Raw genomic sequence first — 24929 nt, forward strand, 5'->3', positions numbered from 1 at the left:
CCACTTCTGGAAAGTCCAGTGACGGATAGACCAAAATGACTCAAGTCAATTTTATAGAAGACCATTAGTGTCATATGAAAGTCAAACACCATTTTGAATGAGTACATTTCCTTTGTGCTCAGTGGCAAAACGTAATTGGAGCCAACATGCTCAATGGCACTCGCTGCAATTCTTTAAAAGGCTTGTGATTTAAAACAACCCTGTGTAACCTAAGCGTCGCAAAGCGAAACATGTCCTCTCCGAAACCGAGACAATTTCACCTTTTCAGGGGGCGCTAACCGAGCGCGGCGAACACCGAGCTCTGCAGCAGTTCTGTAAAGTCATGTTACAGAAGCGTGTGATAACACCGGGAAGGCTCTCTCCGTTATTCTAGACCTCTGACTGCTCCTCCAGAAAAAAAAAGATAACGCAAGACACAAAGAGAAAGGGGCACAGACCTCAGCCGACTTTGTTACACTAAAGCTTATTAAATTGTGTGTGTGTGTGTGTGTGTGTGTGTGTGTGTGTGTGTGTGTGTGTGCGTGTGTGTTATCTTTGCACCCTGTTCCTCTCAGCCACTCTGATGAAAATGATCCGGCGTCGAGGCACCAACCTCGTCACCTCTGACGGTCCTGCTCTGCTCTGCTGCAATAGTGGAGCACGTCGCTGAGCGTATCTGACCCTGGCAGTCCTCGCCGCAGCGCACTGCCACAGAACAATGGACGGATTGTCGAGCGAGCGCAAGAAGCTTTTCCCTTCTTCCGTGCCTGCACGACCCGGCGGCTCTGAAAGGACTGGACGCCACGTAAACAGACTCTGGTTCTCGCCGAGCTCGCGATTCATCAGAGCAAACGTCTCGACTAATGGACTGAGAAGATTTACGAGGAATGTGGGGTTTTTTTTTTGTGACAAGCACGTTTCACACAGCCGTTCCGCTGGCGGCGTGACAACGTGTCAAAAGGCTGCACACTGACATGTATTTGGGAGCCAGAATCAGAGATGCGCAACAAGACGCCAGATCAGACAATTACCCCCAGACAAGTTAACCAGCCGAAACGGGGACGGGCCAGGCAGAATACAATGAAAATGTCACAGGCCGCCGAGAAGTTATCTCCGTTTCCAGCACGAGGAGCAGCCTTCGTGTCTCTTACAGCCGCTCGACGTGAGAGATCAAGTCTCGCTGAAAAAACAAATACGTCGGCAAGAACTGTTAGGCGACTTAACAGCATCCGCGTTGAACAGGATGTAAATATGCACGCGCTCTGGATGTTCGTTGTGTCACCTCTGCGTTACATAAGGTTGCGTCTCAACAGGGAAGCTATTTTGGACCGCATGAAATAAGATTGGAGAACAAGCGCTGCAATGAGCGATATGGAGTTCATGGCCACAGCTGGAGCGGTGACTGCGAGAGCAGCAGCAGCAGCAGCAGCACCAGCAGCAGCAGCAGCAGCAGCAGGGAAACATATAGATACATAGATAGAACATGTAGATAAGCCTCAACCGTCATCACAACGAAAACCAATAAAAGTGTATCAAAGCCTGAACATGACAGTTCAAGTGACAATGTTTGTGCGTTTGGCGTTGAGGAACGTCACCTTCAGACAGACAAGGCGCACGTGAAAGGCAGAGCCGGAACCGTGTTTATTTCTAAGCCCGCACGCCCGCGAGGCAGCCTTGCACCATGACAAAGTCCCACCCGTCAAACAATGGTGCACGTCTCTGGAAAACCAGGTGTTTAGCCCTCTGTTTACAGCGCCCCGGCAAAAATGCTGCGTTGATAATGCGCTCTTGCGCATTCCATAGATTCTCACCGGTGGGAACAACAAGCTCAGACGTGAGTGGGTTATGAAAAACCCTCTGTGACATCACAGAGGGCCCGGTTGAAGAACTCATTTGAACAAATTCACCATCTTTTGTAAGTTGTTCATACGCAAACACATATTTTTTAAAAGCCACACCAATGTTTCAGGTATTTATACTTTAAGTGCTTTGCGTACTCTCTGTATTCTCTGCGTGACCAAGTTATGTACCCCTTCTTCTTTATTCCTATTGTCTCTTGTTCTGATTATTATCTTGTCTCATGTATTTCTTTTTGTCTGAAAACATCATACTATCACCAACTTGTCAATAAAGATTCAAAGAAACAAGAAAAAAAATCTTGCTTAAGCGTGCATTTTCCACAAAGTCGAGGTCGAGCACCAGAGGTTCTCGCGTGTACCCTCACACACCCACACATACACACACAGGCGGCTTGACGTACAGCTTCACACTCCGGTGTTACAGCGTGTTGCCACCTAAGCCGCGCTTTAGGCTACGTGCCATATCTGATGTGCGGCTCCTCGGTGGATTTGCGGCGATACCGCGTGGCCACTGCGCGGTCGGCTCTCAGACTCGGTCTGTGGAGCTTCTGATCGCAGGTGGAGATTGTTGCCAAGAAAGAGGTGCTGTCGATCGCGGGGCCGTTCAATAGGGCGTCGATAACAAACATCCAGCGGAGACGCTTGCAGCGCGCACCTGCACACTTTCATCGCACTTTCGAGCACGACTCCTCATCCAGAGTGTCAACATGCTGTCTCAACGGGGAGCTCACTCCCTCCCTCGCTCACTCCCTCCCTCGCTCACTCCCCTTCTGTAATGGGAATGGGCGGACGAGGCATTTAACCTCAGCGTTGCTTCACATTTATTGCCTGCAAATTTCCACATATCCCGCTGTGTCCACAATATTGTAAAAAAAGAAGCTATATATACAAACAGCATACGGTGAAGAATATAAATAAAGTTATATGTGTCCTGAACGCGTGTGCACACGCACACACACACACACACGCACACACGCAAACACTTAATAAATCCATGCAGGGTTGCCAGCAGAGAATGCAATCTGATTCGGACATAAATAAAAGCGCACGCTGGTTATCTACAGCTGGCCGTTAACCCCGTGTGTCAAACATAAATCTGGCTGGACATCAATCCCCAGGAGCCTTGTCTCTGCCTCAACCACAGGCGCTGAACGCCTTACCTGAAACGTACAGTCAACCTCAGTCAGAAATCAAAAACCTTGAAAAGTAGCTTTGTACGGGGCCAAACTTCACTGTCTATCCGGAGAGTCTCTCTCAACGCGGCCGTGTCTGTGCATACTAACCTCTGAGTGAAACTTCTGGGCCTGGAACTTTTATTGAGCAGACCATTCGATTGGGAATGCATGGATGCAATTTTCAGGCAGAATTTCTCTGCGTTTCATTGAAATACTATCAGAAAGTTTTACAGAAGTTGATCTGGCACATCTAAAAGAATTCCTAAATTCCTAAAGTTGCACGTGTTTCACACGTCTATCTGGTAAAGCGCCAGTAGGAAACATTTCGAAAGGGAGAGGTAGAGCACAGCTGCCTGGATAAACTCTGTCTGCCAAATGCGGGTAGAATAGCCAGATTTATTACTAGTTTAGACACATCATGACAGCTCAAGTCTTCAGATCCACCCAAGGAGACACAAAAGCCAGATTAAGCCAAACTTAAAACAAAACGCTTGTCGACCGAGAAATGGTTCTTTTTTTTTTTCATTGAAAAAATTCCATCCATGCTAATCCCTTTAGCGTCACCTCTTGTACTTCTCTTTTTTTTTTGCAACGACTACAGCGGTTCGTTTTCCCCGCTTCTGTCACAACTGAAAGACGCTAATTGATTACGAAATGTAATGCGAATTCATTTCACCGCTGATTGAAAGTGCTCTCTGATTCCGGGTTGGCGAGACAAACAAGTGGGAGGAAGGGAAGGGAAGTCGTGGCCTTGACGTGCGGGACCCCGTGGACGGTAAGCCGGGGGGGTTTCGAGTGGGTGACGAAACGGGTTCGGTTCCCAAACACCTCAGTAAACACCCCGCAATATTGACTGGCAAATGTCACGTCTGACACAGCCTTCAACTTCAAGGTGGAGAGCACCTGACAGCAGTATGCATAATCCATTGATAAATAGCATGCTATTGATCCGGCCCCGGCATCAGTGTCAGACGCGCGTGAGGCCCTGAGCACTTAAAAAACACTCTATCCTGTCCGAGATAGCTTCTGTCCAGCAGTCAATTGTGCTTTAACCGACCCCATTTGAAAGGGAAGACCCTCCCCTGATTTGCAATATGTCAATGACGATTAAGGCTTTCCCCCAAATCAATGTAACTGTCACGTGCAGGTGTTTCAGAGAGAGAGAGAGAGAGAGAGAGAGGGAGAGAGAGAGAGAGAGAGAGAGCTCTCGGAGTCCCTCGGGATTTGCATCAGAAAACAGTTATCCTGCGGACTGATTTTTTATGTATGCCGCCTGCTGCAGCGCAGTGTAAGCTGCATGTTAAACTCCAAAGAGCAGAGAGTTGTTGCAACAGCACTCACACGCCGCTGCACAGCCGGCTAGAAAAACACTGGCCAAACGCTATCTGCAGGGAAATATGGGGAGAATGAAAATGAACTCAGTCGAAACCTTCGAATACCGCCGTGTAATTTAGCCGCAGAAAAATCAACAGGTATTTTTGCATAACTACCCGCGGCCCAGTTCCACATTCCAATAATTTAGTCTCCTGATAAAGGTCCAGACCGCGTTGGTTCTGCATTTCTTTCCGTTGTTAGCGATGGTTCCACCCTCCAGGCCTGCAGTAATAACTCCTCAACTGAAGGACAAACAATGCAAATACACACGTGCATGCACAGAAGTGTAATGATCCACACACACACACACACACACACACACACAACTATAAATAAACACAGATGTGGAATTGAATGTATTTTCAAGGATTAGTGGCAGAAAAACGAGGTTCGTGTAGGTGGAACGCTGCATGCTTCAGTTTGTAAAATACCTGCAATTAGCGTTTGGAAGTAACTGAGTACCTCTGCTGTGCAATTATTACAACCATTACAATAATGGTCACAATTTTTCAGGATTATTATCCACATTTTTTACTGTAAGCGTTTCCTTATTCTGCTTATTTCTACCAAAATATGTACCCTAATCTATTCCTACTACTACTCCCACTACTACTGCTACTACTACCACTACTAATTTACTACTACTTATTACGTCTTTGCCATCTCTGTAGGAAATTATTTTCTCTTCTTAAGCTATTTCTATTCATCCGGGATATGGAATTTATCCCCACCGTCCCCCGCCCTCTGCTGAGGAAGGGGAAGAGGTGAGACGGGACTTTTAGCAGTCGCACGGACTGAATTAAGCTTCCATCCATCACATGTCAGCGATTACGCCCCGCAGGGTCAAGAGGCGTGGTGCAATCCTGGCACTTCTTCACGGCGCTGACGCGCAGGGTTCATGCGCCCTCGCGTTCACATGGACAACAATTTGACCTAACGATTAACCCAACATGCGTGTCTTTGCACTTGGGGGCTGGAGTGGGTGCGCGGAGGGGCAGGGGGGAGGGGGGTGGGGGGGTAAGGGAGGAGTCCGCCGGGCCTAGAGGGGCTTCACGAAAAACCCATCCTGTGCTTCCCTCAGAAGTCGTGACCAAAGTGAAAGGTAATAAATAAAAGCAGGACGACTCTATCTACCCCCCCGACGCCGCCAAGAGAAAAAACCTTGACACTCTTGCAGGGTGACCGCTGTTGTCTCTTTTCACCCTTCCATGCATCTCAAGCTGGCGTGCGGTGAGTCCCAGTCCATTTGTTTCTGCTCCTCAGCGGCGTGCCCGTCCACATTAGGGCCCTCGCCATAGACACGCAGTGTGCGCGCGTGCGCGCAGCCTCGTGCCGCCGGCCCGCAGGGACAGCGAGGGAAGCCATGTGAGCAGCTCTCCTCCTGTCCCCTTTAGAGCCGCCAGCGCACAATATAGAGTTGACTGTTTGCCAGATTTATGTTGCATTAGTTGTTTTTTGCGTACGCTTAATGTGACCCATAACTGCACGGGCTGGAGAAGATTGATCCAGAGTCTGAGCGGCGGCGCCCTCAAACCACCTAACGCCTCCCCAAACCAAAAGACGTTTCAGACGAGCTGCTCCAGGAACGTTTGTTGTTGTTGTTGTTGTTGTTGTTGTTGTCGTCGTCCCACTTTGTTCAAAGCTGAGGTATCGTGACAAAAATAACACGTACGTGGAAGATATTGTAGCAACACTAAATATTCCCCAGTGAATGAACTTGCACCATTTTGGCGCAGCATTTCTTCTCTGCTTCTTTCCTGAACGTGATTTCACAGCTGCAGACTGTACAAACTCGACAGATAATAAAAAGGTACACAGTGATGTGAAATTATTGCATGTCTGTCTGATTTGGTAACTGTGAATTAAAGTCAACTTTAAATTGAAAAAAAAAAAAAAAAAAAAAAAAACTAACCCACAGTTATTTTGGTGACCTTGACTCTTAATTCAGAACTTTATGGTCCTTTTTATATTGCTGTAGTTTTTTAGTGCACTGCAAAGAGTTGAATATTTGATGATAAAGTCGTAATGAATTTTAAACCTGCCTGTTGTGCTCTCCAGGTTTTGTAATATTTCTTCTTTTATATGTACACACTGTGTGTTTTTGTTGTTTCCTAGGTCAGGTCCTAGTTTCTTCTGCTTAAATGGAGGATTAGTCTGAATTAGATTGGTCGCACACGCTTGAATTCTATCGTTAACCTTTATTTTATAGAATATAGGCCTTTTTTTTTTATCACCACTGGGTCTTAAAAGTCTTTGTCTATGTTGCTGGGAACATGTGCTTTCAATGCCACAATCCTTTTTTTGTATTGTTGTAAATGAGGATCTCCTTAATGCCTTCGTGGGCATATGCAAAGGGTTTTTTTTTTTTCTTCTCTTCATGAATTCAGAACGTCTACGGCCCACAGTGCAGCGAGGAAGCTCATGCGTGACAGCCGGTGACGCACAGACCAGTTTGAACCAAAGAAAATGTGCCCAAATTTCCAATGGCTTGAGCGGCTTTTTAAGTAGATATCTGTTAAGAGCACAAAGTGCAGCAGGCTGCGGGTGTGAAGTGCGCGAAAGCGTCGACTGAAAATGAAAATCGAGTCTGAGTCTGTTAGGTTAAGGGGTGACACATGCACAACGCAAATGGAAGTTGAAGAGGCTCAACTCAACCAGGTAAACACGTCTAGCTGTCGAGGACCTGACCGGTTTAAAGACAGAGCGGCGATCTGCGGCGAATGTGCAGCGATTTTGAAAGGGAACGAAGGAAGAGGTGCCGTGTCACGGACTGGAGTGCGTTATAAATACATTCAGCCATGTCAGACACAGATTAGAAGGTTTTTATGAATGCCTTAATACATGTATCGAGGGGATTTTTTTTTCTTTTTTTCTTCCAAATGCAACACCTTCTTTGTGGCGAGAGGGAAGGAATGCTCCCTGACAGGTGGATCCAGAGGATTAGTCTTCAGTGCAATTTCGCTAGTGAGGCGCCACGTGATGTCGAGGGGGCCAGATGGTGGAAATCATTGAGAAAATGATAAAACAAAACACATAAACCTGCGGTTGCGGAAGGAGCCCTCGCGCACACTTCATTCTCTTCAAGCTCTTGCTGACAAATCACTTAACTCATTTAGCCGGATTCCAGAGGCTGCGAGAAGAAGAGGTTTTTGCCTGTTGGAAAACGGCTCATATTTAAAAGGCAAATTCCTCATTGATCTGCGTGCGCGTTTCACGCTCGTGAGAGCGTTTCTATGGCAGGAAGGAACGGAAAAAAAATAAATAAATAAATAAAAAAAACAGGCTTAGACTCTGCCATGAAGCAAAGAAATCTAGTAGCCGGCTGAGTGACTTTGTAATTCAGGCTCTACCCACAGTGTCCCATGGATCACAGATCACTGCATTGAAACAAACTACAATGAGCCCTGTGATAATGCCTTTCAGTCGGCACTGGAGCCTTTTTCTGCAGAAGCAACGGGGACACTCTTCCTTTTGGCGGGATGAGTGAGAGGCCGACCAGCAGCCAGCCGAGACCTCCTCATGCTTCTCGACTCATCCCCGTAAGAGGATCGGACATAATGGGGTTTCCTCTTCTCTGGGCTCCTTCTGCTCGCCAGATAAACTGCGGAAAGGAAGAAAAAAAACTTCCAACAAAGTCGAAGAGTGCTATTCTCGCCACATTTTACAGTCACAGTGACAATAAGTTTTGAAGGGACACTAGTGCGGCCTGGGCGGCGAGCACAGCTAAGCTTTTAAGCAGGTGCCCCGTTCCCTTATTTCTGACGCGCTGGGAGAAAATGGGCCTGACTGGGCTTGTCACGTCGCATCATCGTCGCTGGGGGATCGCAGCGGCGATGACAACTCACTTAGAATGGCCAATCGATATCCGCTCGCTCCGAGTGAACTTTTAACGCGGCGACAAACGGGACGGAAAAAAAAACGCAGCGGCTCTGTTGTTCATTGAGAAACATAGCAGGCCGTCACACAAATGAATAATAAGCTGCAGCAGCGCCCCGGGCCTGCGGGAGAAGCCATGATATTAATACCAGGCACGCAGGGGTTCTGGTAATACTGACCCAATGACCTCATGTCAGCAGCAGCGACAAACACTGAACGCCGGAATATTTTATTCATGGTATTAATATTGCATTAGTTCTCGGCGCTGCATTGTTGTGCGAGCACGGAGCAAACGCCACAAAGAAACAAAGATGGATATTGTTTATTATGTGAATACATGTGCATATATATTTATTTTTTTATTGTAGCAGGGTTTCAGGCTACATCTCTCCGCCAAGGTAATTAATTTTTATGTCTCTGCAGATATGCACTACAGTCTGAGAACAAGAACTTGCAGTCTCTGCTTTTTACGAGCCAGCCTTACGCCAAGTTCACTTGATCAATAATACAGTTTGTGTTTCTTGGCTGTAAGTAAAGAAAGCTTGTCTTTTTCTGCCACGTTGCTAACGAGCAGCTCCAGGAATCAGCCCTTTGCGAGGTCACAGAGGGCGCCGGCATCTTTCCCCCGGTTGGTGACAACAGGTTGGGGTCAGCACCTGGGACCGCCCCGTTACTGTCTCCTACTACCAAACATGCCAAACAAGGTACACAGCAGCAAGCTGGAAGCAGCAGTGATTACATAAACACATACAATAATATATGTATATATATGTGTGTGTATATATATATATATATATATATATATATATATATATATACTGTATATATTTATTGTACAATATATATATATTTTTTTCTTTTTCTTTTATGCACTCTGTCTACTCTGGTGTCATGGTGTCATCTCATCCAAACCTGGTCTGCATAAGTGCGGCATCACGGCTCGGTGAAATACGCAAGCCTCTTATCGCAACATTGATTGTGCCTTGTCCAATTCTCCCAGAGTTCAATCCGACTGAACCCTGACCCGCGAAAAAGCCAGATTCCCAGGTGTCCTGCCGATTTGAAAGAGCAGGTGGAATTGACCTCTCCTTGAGTGTCTATTGATTGTTTGTATAACTGCATGCTTAGAGGACACCGGCAGAAAGGGCCTCACGCTGCGTGGATGCCCATTAGTGAAAGTCCACAGCATAACAAAGCGCTTATAAAATGGCACGTCTCTGGTATTTCTTCGATTTGTCTCTCTCAGCTTGTAAGCTCTGTAAAGACTGCTTGTTTATGCTTATAGCCATGGAAACACATTTTCTGTCCTACTTCTTTTTTTGGAATTTCACCTTGCCAGTTTTGCTACGGCTGCACCATTAGTCAGCGGAGAAAATGGCTGGAATGATAACGAGCTGTGCTCTTAGCCCCGAGGATCAAAAGTGAGCGTCCCTTGCAAACGGAATACACGGTCATATATCCGCATGGGAGGGGGGGGGTAAAAACAAAAAACACAAGAACTTATTAAAACTTCTTACTTATTGACCTAACAACCCAAAGTTTTGTACTACACCATTACAAACCTGATGAATAGAAGGAAAATCCATGGTTATCTTTAATCAGCAGCGCTAACCGCAGGGCGGGAAGGGCCCTGGAGCCGAGCCCAGCTGACATGGGGCGATGGCCAGGGTACACCCCGGCCACCCAGGCACTTTATCACAAGGCTGACACCGAGAGATAAACAACCACACACAGGCTACAATCGCACCTACGGGCATTTTGGGAGTCACCAATTAACCTGGACAGTGGGACGAAGGCAGCATACCCGGAGGCAGTCCGCGCAGACACGCTTGGAATATGGAATTTCCCCGCAGAGACGAGAGGACGGGGAAGGAACCGAGAGCCTCGCTCTGGCAGCGAGGTGACGGCGCTAAACACTGCCAACCGCCTTCCCGCCCATAAATAGATAATACAAAGCCCAACTGCTTCCTTAGACAAGCATTTACGCACTCTGACACAGCTAGCTGATGACGGGGGATACGTCTTCCTCGAGTGGAGATCGCACTGCGCCGGAACAGCAGCACAGCCGGAACTCGTGACACAAAGAGGCGAAGTTGGTGTAAACGCAGCCAAATGTAACACGAGGGTTTGAAGACTCGTCACGCCAGCCTTTATCTGATACATCCTAGGGAAAACAGCGGGATGCATACAGAAAACACCTGCAGAGCGTTGACTCATTACCAAAGAAGCGGCAACATTTCCACCTCAATTTTACTCCCACCTGAAAATTAGGCGCTACCTTCCTAATGAAATGTCAGCGTGACATTTCGAGAAGCACCTTTCTTCTTTAATTCATACTGGTTTGGCTGTCGGTTGTATTGTTCTAATGTCTTTACCCCCCCCCCCCCCCGCCCCCCCCCTAACCTCTATCGGGCAAACAAACAGAAAAACTGTGACGCAGCATCAAGCCCCACTTGTCAACAGCTCTGTGCTCACAGCCTCGTTCAATCTGAGGAGGAGCAGCGGTGGTCAAAAGGATGTCCTCTGTGCGGGCTCAAAGGAAACGCGTCAGAGCGATTGCAGTGGAAGGACATATATATTTTTCAAGGGTATTTTCATGTGAGCGGTTGCCAGAACCGAGGGAAGAAGTGAAGTGATGTTGGTGCTCAGTTTGTCTTCAAATGCCAAACGCAGGGGTGGCCAAACAAGAAGAACCTTGATATACATTCGCAAGAAGGGTTGAAAAGTGAAAAAATGAAAAGCAAAGGTTGCGGCTTGTCTTATACTCTGTTGTACATTTCATGGCAACAGTAGTTTGCTTGCGAGTTCTGCAGCTTAAATGATATATTCCTCTAGCAGGTTCATTTTAGTTGATGAAACTTTGTCTTTGTCCCTGACAGATTTAGTAGACGAGCCGAGCCGTGCATTGTGTTCAAAGGAGATGGTCAGGCATCTTACTGCGCGCTACATGATCAAGAGATACCTGATGTCGAACGGAAGACGGTAAGTGAGCTAAGCGTGCTACCGCTAACTAGCTAAGCACATTCATTTTCTGACATTTAGCCAACGTTTGAGACGCTTTGTCAACTTGTTAGAAATTTGGCCTTTAAAGTAACTGCATCTACTCTTTTTTTTTGTTTTCTCCTGACCGTTGTTCAGAGGAAACGACCCAGACATTTATTTTTTTGGCTGCCTTATTTCGAAAGAATGTTTCTTTTCACTTCACTGCACTTTTATTTCAGAGATAAATATAGCCAAACATTACAACTTTTTTGTGTGCACTCCACTACTCTTATCTAAGTTAACAGAACAGCAATCACAACTGCACTGAGGAAACAGGGTTTCACAAGATACTGTCACCGCAAGTGCAATTATCAGCATCTGCATTCGTCAAACTGATTTAGAACGAGAATGTTTTTGACTAAAACTGGGCATTTTTGTATTAGCGGCCAAGACTGCGACCAAATTAATAATGGCTTCCAAAATTAATTAAATGCGTGTTTCAATTAAGCCTCAAACGGCGGTGAAGATATTTACATTGTCGTCAGCATGATCTGTCACTAAGTATCTGAAGGGTCTGTTTGAGAGGACTTTTTTTTTGGGGGGGGGGGCTATTTATGTTGGAGCTGATGTTGTAAAGTTCTAAATGCACTGAGAAGGGTCTCTATGTCACACTCTGAATAAAAGCCAATTAGCAAATGATGGAGAGGAAACACTAGAGCCCAAGGCACTCAAGTGGATCATGAAATATCCATGAGACAGTTGTGCTTTCCCGTCCTCAAGAATGGTAATGGGGCTCTTGGTGCATATATGTGTGTATAGAATACGTTGCACAGTTGGCATGCCAACCGTATCCCCTCCGATGGGGTTGAATGGAGTTCCAGGGATGTGACTAATTGACCTGCGCAGCGGCATTCAGCAGTACACAAATGGCCACCATGTTCAGAAAAACACAATTAACCTCTGTCAGTTTGTGTCATTGTAAGGGCTTGTTAGGAAACACGCCCGTGCGCACACGCCCACGTGCACACGCCCTCGCGCGCTCGCACAACGCTCTCATATTCCTTCAGCGTCCGTGTCCGCCGCTGTTGGCTGAACGGATCGCACTGCGAGCCTTCAAATCAATCACAGAGATGATTCTGTGGGGGAAAAAAAGAAAAAAAAGATGAGATAAAAAGCCAAGCAGGGCCTGTTGGGGGGGCTGCGGGAGCCGAGGACGTCAATGCCTCGCTTAGACAGCCGGTCTGTCGGGGGCCGGGGGGGCGGGGGAGGGGTCCGCATCCCCAGACCCGGGAGGACGAGACACAGTTCACCTGCTTTCAACACAGAAGTTTTGATGACGGCCACAGAGGAGAGACGAGGGGGCTGCCACTGCCTCTGATGTAAATGTCATCTGCCCGAAAAAATCAATTTCATGATTCATTTAAGAGGCCAGGACTCACAAATGGGCAAAGTTGCCCAATGTTTTCTAGCCACAGTTCTCCGTGCTTCAAAATGACAGGCCGCTCAAGAGCGGAGAGTGATGACTGGATGATGACATTTTTTTTGTCCAACCCGTCCGTCCGTCCCCCCCCCCCCCCCCCCCACCCTCCACTCCACCACTCCATCCTCGAAAAGAAGGAAAACATCACAGTCGTCGGTGACAACTCGAAAAAACTTTCGGCTAATTTACTTCTTTTTTTTTTTCCCCCCTTCACTCTGCCTCTCTCCCGCGGCGGCATTCATTGTTGCTTCTCGTTTTCAACGCGGGTGCAAGCGGCGGTGAAATAAAAACATCTTAGCGGCAAAATCGGCCTCACCATGGCAACAGTATCGATCAACCCTCCCAGGTCCTCAGAAAAAATCCATCCCTCATGTCAATTTCCCCGCGTTAACAGTTCAGCGGCTACCCGTGTCTCCAATAGACAGCCGTGATATTTAGCGTCTGGCAATAAAAATTTACGATCACTATTTAGCGCTGCTGATGATTCATTTATCACAGCGGTGAGACACCAAATGACCCAGTGATATTCGGAGAACAATGCCGCCCGTCGGCTCCGGCGGGGCTCATTGTCGGTCGGCTCCAGGCCTAAAGATTTCACTTCAGAGCGCCGACGAGATAGCCTCGGTGATGGAGCCCATAATTGAGTGAGGCAACACACCTTCGCCTTTGATTGGCGGGGAAGAGGAGAAAAAAAATAAATTAAAAAATCGGTGCCGTGCCTCTATAATTATATCTGAGCGGGCGCTCACTCGGGGTTTTAGACGCTTTTGACTGGAATTATTTGACACTTGATGGATTGCGCCTGAAATAATTTCAGAGGCCGGCTGCTACCGTCTCGTGGTGCAGAAGAAACCAGGGCAGAAAGAGAGAGAAGAGCTGGAACTTCGAAGAGCCCCTATCGATCATGGCGGCACAAGGCGGTATTACTTTTAATCAGCATGGACTCCAATCGCTACCATCGTCTCTGGGAAGAGCGGCGTGGCGGAGGGCACGACTAAAGCGTTCTGCCGCCTCGACTTTGGTGACTGAATCCAGCTCTGCGGCCGGGAAATGAAGAAGGTATTTGAGGGCTACATGTTAAATCGCTGCCAATTCCACAGATCCCCTCAAGCTTGATTACTGAAAAAAATTGCACGCGGACGGCACCCACTCTCCACTGACAGACGCGCCGGCGTGCACCTGATGTGAAAGAGAGGAGGAGGAGATCAAGGAGGAAGAGGAGGAGGAGGGATCAGGAAATCATCTCGCTCTCCTTAGGCACTGTCACATGTTTAAAAAAACAGAAGAAACAACAATAAAGAATGACGGTGTGAGCGAGAACAAAGAAAATGTGACAAATAGCCGGAGATTGAGGACGCTTCAAAGTCTTAACTGGAGGGTTTCGGTGACTTAGAATGATGGAGATTTAATTTGTTAACTCACTCCACAAAGAATGAAGCAGGAAGCGAAGCCCGGGGCGCGTCAGTAATTGTTCAGTGTTGTTTTATGGCCGGGCGGCGGTGGTGGTGGTGATGATGGTTGGAGGAGAAGGGGGGTCAAAGGGGAGTTGCATGTTTAATGTGTGCGAAGGCCAATGGAGGGGCACGGGGGCGGGGGTGGGGGGTGGGGGGGGTTAAAAGCATGTTAAGCACTCAGATGCAGTTAAACAGCTACTTAAAGCCGGCCAAGCGGTTTGGCTAATTGAGTTGCAACAAAATGCAACATGACAAGACTGAGACTTACAATCTGCAACCGCAAAACGATAAGCAGCGGCGGTGGCGGTGGTGGTGGCGGCGGTGGCGGCGGTGGTGGCGGCAGCAAGGCTGAGCAGGCCTCGCGGGGCGGGACGACCTATAGAAATCTGCCCCTTCCGCAGCATCCACTTGATCTTCTACGTAATTGGATGTTTTGCTATGGAGATGCGTTTTAAATAATTAATCTGCCGTTTCGGTGCCCTGCTGCGTTCCCTCATTCCGTAGCAGCAGCAGCAGCAGTGGGTCAACATTATCATCAGCTGACGCTCCTCCAATGGAAACAGAGAGAAAGAAAGAGACGGCCCCCTCCCACCACCACCACCACCACCACTGCCCCCCCCCCAACCCCCCCACCCTCTCCCAGCGACCCAACAAATCCAAGTTGAGTCACTTTGGAAGGGAGCAAATTTTTCCCATCACTCACTTTGCAGCCACCGGGCGCTCGCAGTAATAAATAAAGATGAATCAAAAGAACCCAACGAAAGGCGGGCCCGCCGTCCCAGAGCCTCATATGATCATGTGCGATCACATGGAGCGGACCTGCGACTCTCAGGAGGGGGTTGTCGAGTTTTGGGTGTGATTGTGTCAGGCTGTCAGTGCCCACTCATCCTGGAGTGATAGTGGAACAGACGGCCGCTGTTCTTCCACCATCACCAGGGACAAGCAACAGCACAGCCAGCTGTCTCATCCGAGCCGTGCCTTAGGAGGAGGAGGAGGTATGAGGAGGAGGAGGAGGAAGAGGAAGAGAGGAGCACCTCAAACTCCCTCAACCTCCGCTTTTGTGACACGCCGCAAGACAGAAAGTCTGTCGGAACACAAGGAAAAACAAAGCAAGAAAAAAAAAAAAAGGGACGCAAGCGTAAGCACGTCTGACTGGAAAAACAGACAAATATTTCATGTCATCCCCTCAAAGATGTGTTGTTGTTCTTTTTCTCTGGGATTGCTGTTGCTGTTGTTGGTAATAACCCCCCCCCCCCTCCCCCTACACACACACACACACACACACACACACACACACACACACACACACACACACACACACCTCCCGCGTGAAATATCTCTCATCTGCTTCACTGGCTGAGTGGAAACCTGGTGCGCCACCTTTTTTTTTTTATATATTATTTATTATTATTTTCCGCCACTCTGCACACGACGTCGATAAGCCTCGGCTTTAAAGGGGTTAGGGGGGGGTGGCGGAAAAAAAAAAAAGAACTGTTGCACGCGCTCAAAGACTTGCCTGGAAGAGGCGCAGGATGTTGGCCACCATGATGGACACGGAGCTCGCCGACGCTCCGATCACCCCCACCACCTTCTCGGGCTTGACGAACACCGGCGGCTCGCCGTTGGTGCACCGCACGTCGGACGTGTCCTTGGTGATGAGCGCCTGCACGAACGTCAGCGACTGCTCCAGCGCGTACGTATCCCGGGAACAGGTGTCCAGCAGCCGCGCGCCCAGCGTGATGTTGGGCAGCAGCTGCTCGTCCTGGTTGATCTGGTCCAGCGCGAACATCATGGCCTCGAGCCGCTGCACGCCGTTCTCCCGCTTCAGGTCGCCGCACGGCGAGCCGTCCGAGCCGCGGGCGTGCACCGGGAAGAGCCCGCCGAGGGTCAGGTGGCCCTCGGTGCGGATGGAGTGGGGCGCGTACGTCTCCTGCGGGTGCGCCACATCCACCACGGTCCTCATGAGCCACAGGGCTCTCCACAGGCAGCTCAGCCTGGCGCACCGGCCGGCACGAGCCATCATCAACTTTTTTTTTTTTTTTTTTTTTTTTTTTCTTCCCAAAAAATATATATTCTTATTCGTAACAACACAACTGAAGAGTGCGAAGCACCGACACGGCGGGTACAAATGGGAAAGCAGGAAGGTTGGATAAGTTGTTTGTCTCCCCTCTCTCGGTTATTTGTTCAGTACGAACCCATCTTGTTCAGCAGGCTGCAGATTCAACAAGCGGAGCCGCACGACCAGGACGCAGTCGGCGGTGGCTCGGGCGAGCTGATGCTGCGTCCATCGCTTCGCTTCTCCTGCAGCTTGTTGAATGGTGGATCCTGCTGGCGGAGGTGGAGGTGGTGGGGGGGCGGCGGAGGGGGGGGTCAAGAATTACAATCCACAGAAGTCGGAGCGGGTGAAAACGAGGCGGCGGCGGCGGTGGCGGCGGTGGCGAGGCGCAGATCGAGTGGCCCGGTTTTGGTTTGGCACATCAGCGGACGATCCGGAGCGCGAGCGGACGTGGAAGCAGCACGACGGAGCAGAGGAAGAAGAAGAAGAAGAAGAAGAAGAAGCCGGAGCCGAGCCGTGGCACTATCTTCACTATCTCCCCTCCAGCGCAGCGGCGATCTCACCTCGGAAGATAATCAACAGTTAGATGTCGGGGGCTGCAGGAGTGGGCAGCGTCCCTCTCGTGCTCGAACCAACTCCGAGGGGAGCGCAGGGATGACGGCTCGGTCCACTGTTTCCGCCCCCCCACCACCCATGGGCGCGTATCATTTCCACAGTCTCCAAAAGATTGAAGCGGGGAGGGAAAGGGAAGAGAAAAGAAGACGAGCGGTCGAGATGTTGGGTGGGGGGGTGGGGGGGGGAAAGACTGTGCGTCCACAATGCGGATCGAAGGAGAGAGAGAGAGAGAGAGAGAGAGAGAGAGAAATCCAGCTAATTAAAGCCTCCGGATCCCTCTGCGTGTGAGTGAGTGTGTGTCTGTGTGTCTCGGTCTCCGCAACCGGTCGCCTTTATACAAAATGAATGAGTCACAGTGAGGGATTCACTGTGCGCGCCCAGTGTTTCGGCACCCTTTCGTGGCGAGACGTCATTCAGCTCAGCAGGATGGGGAGGAGAGGGAGCACGAAGAAGAGGAGGAGGAGGAGGAAGAGGAGGAGGAGGAGGAGGAGGGAGGGGGAAGACGAGAGTGACCCGGGTTTTCAGGAAGTTGCCGTCTTGGAGATGGAGAAAGTAAACAAGGCGAGCGAGGAAAACATGCAAATAATAATGATAAAATAAATGCGGCCAAGACTTTAATTGTTCCTCGGAGTGCCTCTCGGCGCGCAGCATCTCGGCATCCACATAATCTCCTCCGCCTCGCCGCCTCGCCTCCCCTCTTTATCTCCCGCAAACACACGAAAGTGCTTCTCTTTGCGTTTGATGGTGGCGGGCGCGATCGAGGCATTATGGAAACAACGGCGGCGCTGCAGGTACTGAGGGTTGGGAAGGGGGTCACACCGCCGAATGCTAAAGAAAGAAAGGAAAAAAGAAAGAAAGAGAAGAAGAAGAAGAAGAAGCTGCAGCAGCAGCGCCGTTCCTGAAATAGTTTTGGAGTCATTACTGATGCACCTTTAAAACGGAGGAGTGCGGAGGAGGAGGAGGAGGAGGAGGAGGAGGAGGAGGAGGAAGAGGAGGAAGAGACACGTTTGGAGGGGTCCGGGCTGGTCTCCCAGGCAACCCTTCTTCAGAAGACACTCCTGATTCATCCTGTGCAGTTTATGCTGCACCCCAACACCCCCTCCCCTCTCTACACACACGCGCTGGCACAGGCTGTGAGCATTAACCACACCTTCAGCAGCGAGGATCCCTCACATTTTCCAAACACAACACTGTCATCACCCAAACTATGTAATTACACAGATGGTGCTTTTTACACACCGGCAGATTATGATAATTTGTGCCTCACATGCACCAGACATGGAAGCACTTGGCAATCCGTGTCATCTGTTTGTGGAAAACAAAAGTGTTTGAATTAGCGTGCATTTAAAAAAAAAAACAACAACAACAAAAAAAACAGATTTAATAGGGGGGGGGGGGCTGTAATGAGCGCTGTATTCTTCTGGTGATTTGCAGTGTGAGGAAAGGTGCCAAGTGAGCACTCTGGATACATAATTCATGCCCGAGCCTTTATTTTCAAGTAATCCCAAAAACTGACCAGCCCCCAAACTGACCGTCGCGTGATCCGACAACAGTGTTGTCGGAAAATTACAGCGGCACTCTGGGATGCATCCATATAGGAAACGGTAAATGGATTAGGGGATAAATCAGTTAAGTTGCTTGATCTTTGAGTAATAAATGGCCTCTGAGAGTTGCTCCGATGCCAGGCGGCGACTATGAGGCGCAGAATCCCAATTTAGGAAACACGTTGGTTCCATTCATTTCGCTCCAATTAAAAGATTAGAAAAGGCGACGTCGCTCTAATTGAAACATGTCCTATTGACACTACAGGCTTGGGTGGACAAATTTCTAATTAATTAAGTTGAATAGAGATTAATTCAAGCCTAATCCTGCCATGTAGTGTATTTATCTCCATTAGCTGCGCTGATTGCATGAATATATTTCAGCGGGGTGGGGCGGGGTCTCATCTGCGACCCCGTCCGCGTGGGTTTCCTGGAGTGCACAAGCCGCCCAACGCCGGGGCCAAAATTCATGAGATGCGCCAAAAATACATTAAAGGGAGGCTGTGTGGGAACTGCTGCGAAGAGACGGGCGATGAGAGGAACGAGGGATGTGGGGAGGGGAGGAGGGGGAGGAGAGAGGGGGGAGGCAGATGGCCTCCTCCACTGCGAGCGAGCGCACTGAGTCAGGCAAGGTAGCAGTGGGACAAACCCCCCTCCCCCCCCCCCCCCCCCCCCCCGCCTCCCCAGCGAATGACACCCTGAGAGACTGGTGTCGTCGGCGCACACGGCACTAATTCCGCTGCTCGGACTCGGAGAGGCCGACTCCCACTTACACTGTCAACGGGAAAGGTTACTTTTGAAAAATGGGGCCCTCGTCGTGATTTAATTCACTGACTAACCCCCGGGACGAGAGGGGCTCTCTCCCCCCCCCGGGGGGAGGCGGCGCGATTCCGAGCGAGATTACACTTCGCTTTGGATCTTCCCTCCGTCTCCCCCCCCCCCCCCCCCCCCCTCCCTAAAGTTCACGCAGGCCTCCGGATTCCCTCTCAGTTTCATCATCTAACGAAGCAAACGCGGCGGGGCGCGAGAGCGCTTCTGAGCCGTGTGTGTCTCTCGGTGTGTACGGGGGAGAGGCAAATAAACAACCTCAGCCTCCACTTCCATATGCCGCGGGTGTGCAGCATCTCGATGCCTCGCGGCATCCCGACGAGACGCCATCGCTTTTCTTTCAAGCCTTCCGATAGCGCGTGTCCGCTTGATGCAGTCCTCTCTCAAGTCAATTATTGGCCCCCTTATAGGCGCTCTTTTCAGGAAAGATAAATGGAGGAACGATGCAAAAAAAAAAAGCAAGTCAACCTTTAGGACGGGCAGGCAATAAGGGTTTCCTCTCGGGCCTGACACTGAGCACAATAGGGTATGTCTGTCAAATTAATTAACCTGGAAACCTGCTTTAATTCCCACAGTCCAATGAAACGGGGGCCGTCTCAGCCACGGGAAAGAAATAAGTCCGGTGCTGGAGGTAATTGCGTGTCTGGGTGATTTGTTTCGATGGCACGCGGGGGCCACCGGCCCGGTCCGAGTCGTGCGTTTCCTTTGCGAGGGCCGAGGTGTTAATGTTGGATCAATGTTGGGGCCGGTGTTAGATTAGCAACGTGAAGGTCATCGAGCTGCAGGCGCCCCCCTTTCAAGGAGCCTCCTCCTCCCCCTTCCTCCCTCTTCCTCCCCCCTCCACTCCCATCACCCCTTCACTGCCCCCTCGCCGACCATTGTGTACCATCTGCTTTAGAATAATAAAATCAGACTCTCCACACTTTTGCTTTATCGCCATGAGAGCGACTGGCGCCCGAGAGGTTGCGGTGAATAAAACATATTGCAATTCTACTGGCACCTTTTAAGAGAAGACAAATCCTCCCTCCTTGTGTTTTTTTTTTCTCCTGCTGTCGACGCTAAAAACTGCGCAGGTGCGCCGCGTCGACGGAGGGCGATAGACTCTTCGCTCTCAATTATGATTGTAATCCATCTGTCATCCCTGCTCCCTTCCAATTATGTCTCTGTAAAGACGACGGGCCCAGCGCCCACGTCCTGAAATGGGCGAGATGGACAATGCTCGAGTGAAAGATGCCGGTCGCATTGCGTGTTTCACACAGAATGTGCGTCCAGCGAGACGGCAGAAAAGTCAAGGTTAAGGAAAAAGGGACGTCAGCGTGACCGCCTGCCTTTGTCTTCAGCCCGCAGTCTCGCCGTAATCCGGAGCCCCCGTTTCGATCGCATCCATTAGCGGCCATGATCAGATGTGGCAGCAGCAGGCCCGGAGGTGCTGACCTCCCACCTATGCAGTTGCGGAATCTTTCCGAAGCCCCCATTAGCGTGACTGGACCGTTGTTTTGATGGCTAACCTCATGGTCCGCCGGACTCATGCGATAAGTGGGCACAGCTGTGTTAGTTAGCCGGGAGGACCCGCGCCACAAATTTGATTGTGATAGCAAATGCCTCTCGCCATGCGGACGCTAATTAGCCCAACTCCTGTGTTCATCTCCCCGTAGAAGAGAGGAGCTGGCGATTAAAAAAACTGCTTCTCCTGTGCAGACTAAAACAGGTTTTGCTGATGAGATTTTGTTTGGGCTTAAGGGGTAAAGGCAGTATGGTGAAACCACAATAGAGACTATGTGGATCTTTTTTTTTTTTTATCCACATACAAAAAGATCCTTAGCCCACCACAAACAGAGCTTACGTCCTGTACCAAACAGCGGCGCAGTGACAGAGAAGTGTCAACCAGTGTTATGACCAAAATACTGTTGTTTTTACCGTCCCTGCAGGCTATTATCTTGCTGCTCATTAGCACAATATTCCAGTGTGACGCTCAGAGGTTACTCAACACTGTTGCTGTTTTAGAGCTTCATCCACTAATGTGCCAGTTCTGCCCTCTGATTGGCCGGCATTTCTTGCTCTTGCACTCGAAGCCTCTGACATGGATTGTGCGCCAGGACCTTAAGCGCCAGGTGTGCACTCGAGAACTCTCACAAGAGCCGTTTACAAAATCATTTCCCAAATGTCATAGCTGTCCACTGTATGTTCGTCAAAATGAACACATGGCGCTCACCTTCATCCCGCCCTCCCCTTTGCCAAACTGTGATATAACATGACCACCAATATCTTGGGGAAAATGACAAGTGATGAAGTACATAACATTCTTGCAAGGGATATACCACCAGGTTTTCCCCTCTGTGTTTTCTAATAAATTATAATCTAAGATGACATTTTAACAGGCTGCCACTATTTGTTGTTCACTGACACGGAGTCAGGAGGGGCAGGTGGCCCGCGGTTCGGAAGACGGATAGGGAGAGGAGGAAATCCGCAGGCGTCGGTTGGTCGGCGACACACACAGAAGACCACCGACGTGGCTTTCCACCGAAGATGTCATGAGTTGTGCTGCAAGTAGAGTTGTGTAAATGGCTTATTTTTTTTCCCTGAAGTCCAATATATGAATTTAGCTTTTATCTGCTTCAAAATTCAAGTGAGGCGAGAGGAACTGTAGGAACGGGAACTCGACGTCGATGAATGGGGACAAAAATGCTGCAATTTGCAAAGACGTTGTGCCAACTGTGGCAGCGCAATTTTTCAGCAGTCACGGGAAGCAGTTCAGCAGGAAAAAAATTCTGAATTTCCTGCCTGAAAAAAAAAAAAATCATTATTTCAATCATGACTCAAAGCTTCTCAGCAAGCAAAGACAGCAAGACTACTTAGAGTTTAATGTAGCGCTAATGATGGCAAGTTTGTTTTGCAAAACTTTACTCCAGTAATAAGAGAATCTCAGCAGTGGCTGCATGGAGGACGGGTGGGAAGACAAAATGTCCTAATTGAAGAACATACAGCTGATCACGTTCTTTGTGAACGGTGAGGAGGAAAATTTGTCAAAATCTGCATTTGTTTAAAATGTTTTTAAGGTTTTTTGTTCTACTTAGCATCATGACATGAGGGCCACAGAGCTTATGAGCTAGTAAGAATTATTGGATGTATTATACGAGCTAGATACTAGACAGGCAATATGGCAGTGCAGCGGTTTTATCCCCAGTGGCCACTCGAAGAAGTGCAGCCAAAAAAAATAATAATAGGTGCCTGTGAAAGGGCTGACAGGACGCGTCCTACCTGTTCATAATACATATTTATATTGTACATTTTTAAGTCATGACTCTCAATCTTTCAAAATATGTGTTTAGGCCAGAAAATCCCCAGAAAATAGTTTATTTCCAACTGTGCATGCAAGTGACCCAAAAGCCAAATACTGTATGGAGCCACTGCATTGAAATAAATGGGCAGCCATATTGGACATATTGGATGAGGGGGCTGGACCAAACCTAACTGGCTTCGTGCTAACATTACACTCTGTATCTCATTTGCATGTGCGCCAGTCACTTTTTTTTGTTTTCGACTCGATCCCCTGCAACGTTGTAGTGCGAGAACAATGACACCAGAGCACCATGCTATCAAAATGACAAAAAGACAGAACTCGGTTTCTCCGTCTCCCCAGAAGTGAGCCCGTCTAATTGCCGCCGACCTTGTCAGCTCTGCTAGCTGTCACATGACTGGTGCCATGGCGACAGCTGTCAGAAACTGAGGCGAGGCATTAGCACCCCACGATATCCCATTTTCTCAGAGCGCTCCGGTTTAGCAAAAAGTTTCAATCAGGTCCAAACAATCTGGATGCGAAAACGGGATTCTGAAGCAGTCACATCAAAACTAGAGCGCTCGCCATCATATAACTAAACTCCAAAGCCAGTGTCTTAGCAAGACGGCAGCAAATAAAAAAAACGGAATTATTGCGAGCGCTTCGTTCTGGTCACCGCGCGGCTTTGCGGGCCGGAGAAAATGCTGCAGAGGAATGGATGGATTTGGTTTTTTTTTGGGGGGGGGGGGGGAGATTTGCCTCGCCCTGGAGTGTTTGGACACGCCGCGCTGCCAGCAGCAGAGCGAGAGCGCCGCGGTGTTTATCTTTGTCGGATTGATCAGGACGTTGTCCGAGAGAAGTCGGCGAACAGTTTGCCACTTCCGAGACGAATCGGGGGAAGACAAAAAAAAAAACACGCACGGAAGCGCAGAGAACGACGGCTTTTAAAGTCACTCGCACACCTCAGGCTGCTTATGCAAGCACACACACACACAAACACATTTCTCTGTTAGAATCAGCTCCTCTCTCTGGTTTATTTATTCGCTGGGTGCAGTTACTTCCTGGAGATTTGGCCTGCGCGACGTTGCCAGGCAATCAGCGCAGACTCCCACCAGCAGATTGGCAACTATCTTAATGAACAGCTTCTGATTACCTCCAAATCAGACGCAGTGACATGAGACTAATAAGGACTCACTAATTCTCCATGCACCGCCGTTGCCTTTCATTTCACACAGTTTATTTTCCTCGTGGGGGAGTCTTACCTTTCTGCCGTTTCTCTTCTTTCTTTCTTTCTTTCTTTCTTTCTTTCTTTTTTTTTTTTTTTTTTACTTGAAAGCCGTAATTGCTTTCTCTCACAACAAACAGGAGACAGGGAGTCGGTTGTAAATAAAAAAAAAAAAAGTCCGAAGTGATAAGCAGCAGGGAGTATTTTTCCCGCATGCACATGTTTGATCTAGCAATGCCGGTTTTATTCAACAACGCCTCTCACTGAGCTGATTTCCGTCTCCGCGGTGAAAAGCGGCCGGCGGTGTCGGGATTTTGTGGAGCGCAAACTATAGGGTTTTTTAACATATTGCAGCTCTTGCAGTTGCTCATGTGACACGGGGGAGCTCCACCGGAGCCAAAGTGCGGCGAAGGTGCTGAACATCAGCATGTTTTAACAGACCGGTTCGGGAGAATTAAAACCTCACCGCTAGCAATCAGGATGCTAACAGAGACGCTGCTTCCGCTGCAGGAATCGTCCCGAGGTGCATTGATATACGCTCAATGGCCACTTTATTAGCAACACCTCGCCAGTGCAAGGTTCCTTAATGAATTGGGGCCGGTGAGAGTGGGCCTGGAAGCGTTGGGAGTGTTGCCTTTCTGCAGGTCTTAGTTGTAACTGGTTGTTTGCGTTGTCTCTCTGTGGCCTCCAACCAATCTGGCCATCCTCTCCTGACCTCTGACATCATTAAGGTGTTTTTCTCCACACAGCTGCTGCACACACTGGCTATTTTCTCTTTTTGGGACTGTTCTCTGTAATTCCCCGGAGGTGATTGTATTGTCACCAAAATCCCAGTAGGTCCTCAGAACTGCGCTTCAGTCCCTTTTCTTCCCCATTCTGATGCTCGTAAATTGTTAAATGTATCTTTTATTTGCTGTTTTTTTTTCTTTTCGTATGTTGTCTGGCCTTTTATGCGCATACAAACATATTTTAAGGCCTGGAAAAACAGAGCATACCTTATGAACAGCTGTGCATAAGTGTCAAAAAGAACCAAAATATTTAATTTTAGCCATTCTAGCTGTCCATTTCCTTGCAGTTCTTCCTATCCGTCTTACTCCAGTGTGAGGCTCAGACATTTCGCAGCTTCATGGTCAGTCCGCACATGCAGCTCCCCTCTTCTGTTTGTTGCCCGCTCTTTGCTGCGCTAGAGTTTCATCCAGTAATGTGCC

General features: G+C 49.0%; 1 protein-coding gene across 1 annotated transcript in view; it reads right to left on the reverse strand.

Moving 5' to 3' along the window:
* LOC142888629 (metabotropic glutamate receptor 7-like) overlaps positions 1-16256 on the reverse strand; it is a 77901-nt gene extending 61645 nt beyond the window's left edge. The window contains exon 1 of the mRNA XM_076027116.1: positions 15696-16256. Coding sequence (XP_075883231.1) covers positions 15696-16202 — 507 coding nt within the window. The 5' untranslated portion in view covers positions 16203-16256. The remainder of the gene's footprint in view (positions 1-15695) is intronic.
* Positions 16257-24929: the final 8673 nt, after the last annotated feature.

This window comes from Nelusetta ayraudi, unplaced genomic scaffold (assembly GCF_046127955.1).
Source record: "Nelusetta ayraudi isolate G7.1 ecotype Tasmania unplaced genomic scaffold, CSIRO-AGI_Nayr_v1 ptg000019l, whole genome shotgun sequence".
In the NCBI taxonomy this organism is placed as follows: Eukaryota; Metazoa; Chordata; class Actinopteri; order Tetraodontiformes; family Monacanthidae; genus Nelusetta; species Nelusetta ayraudi.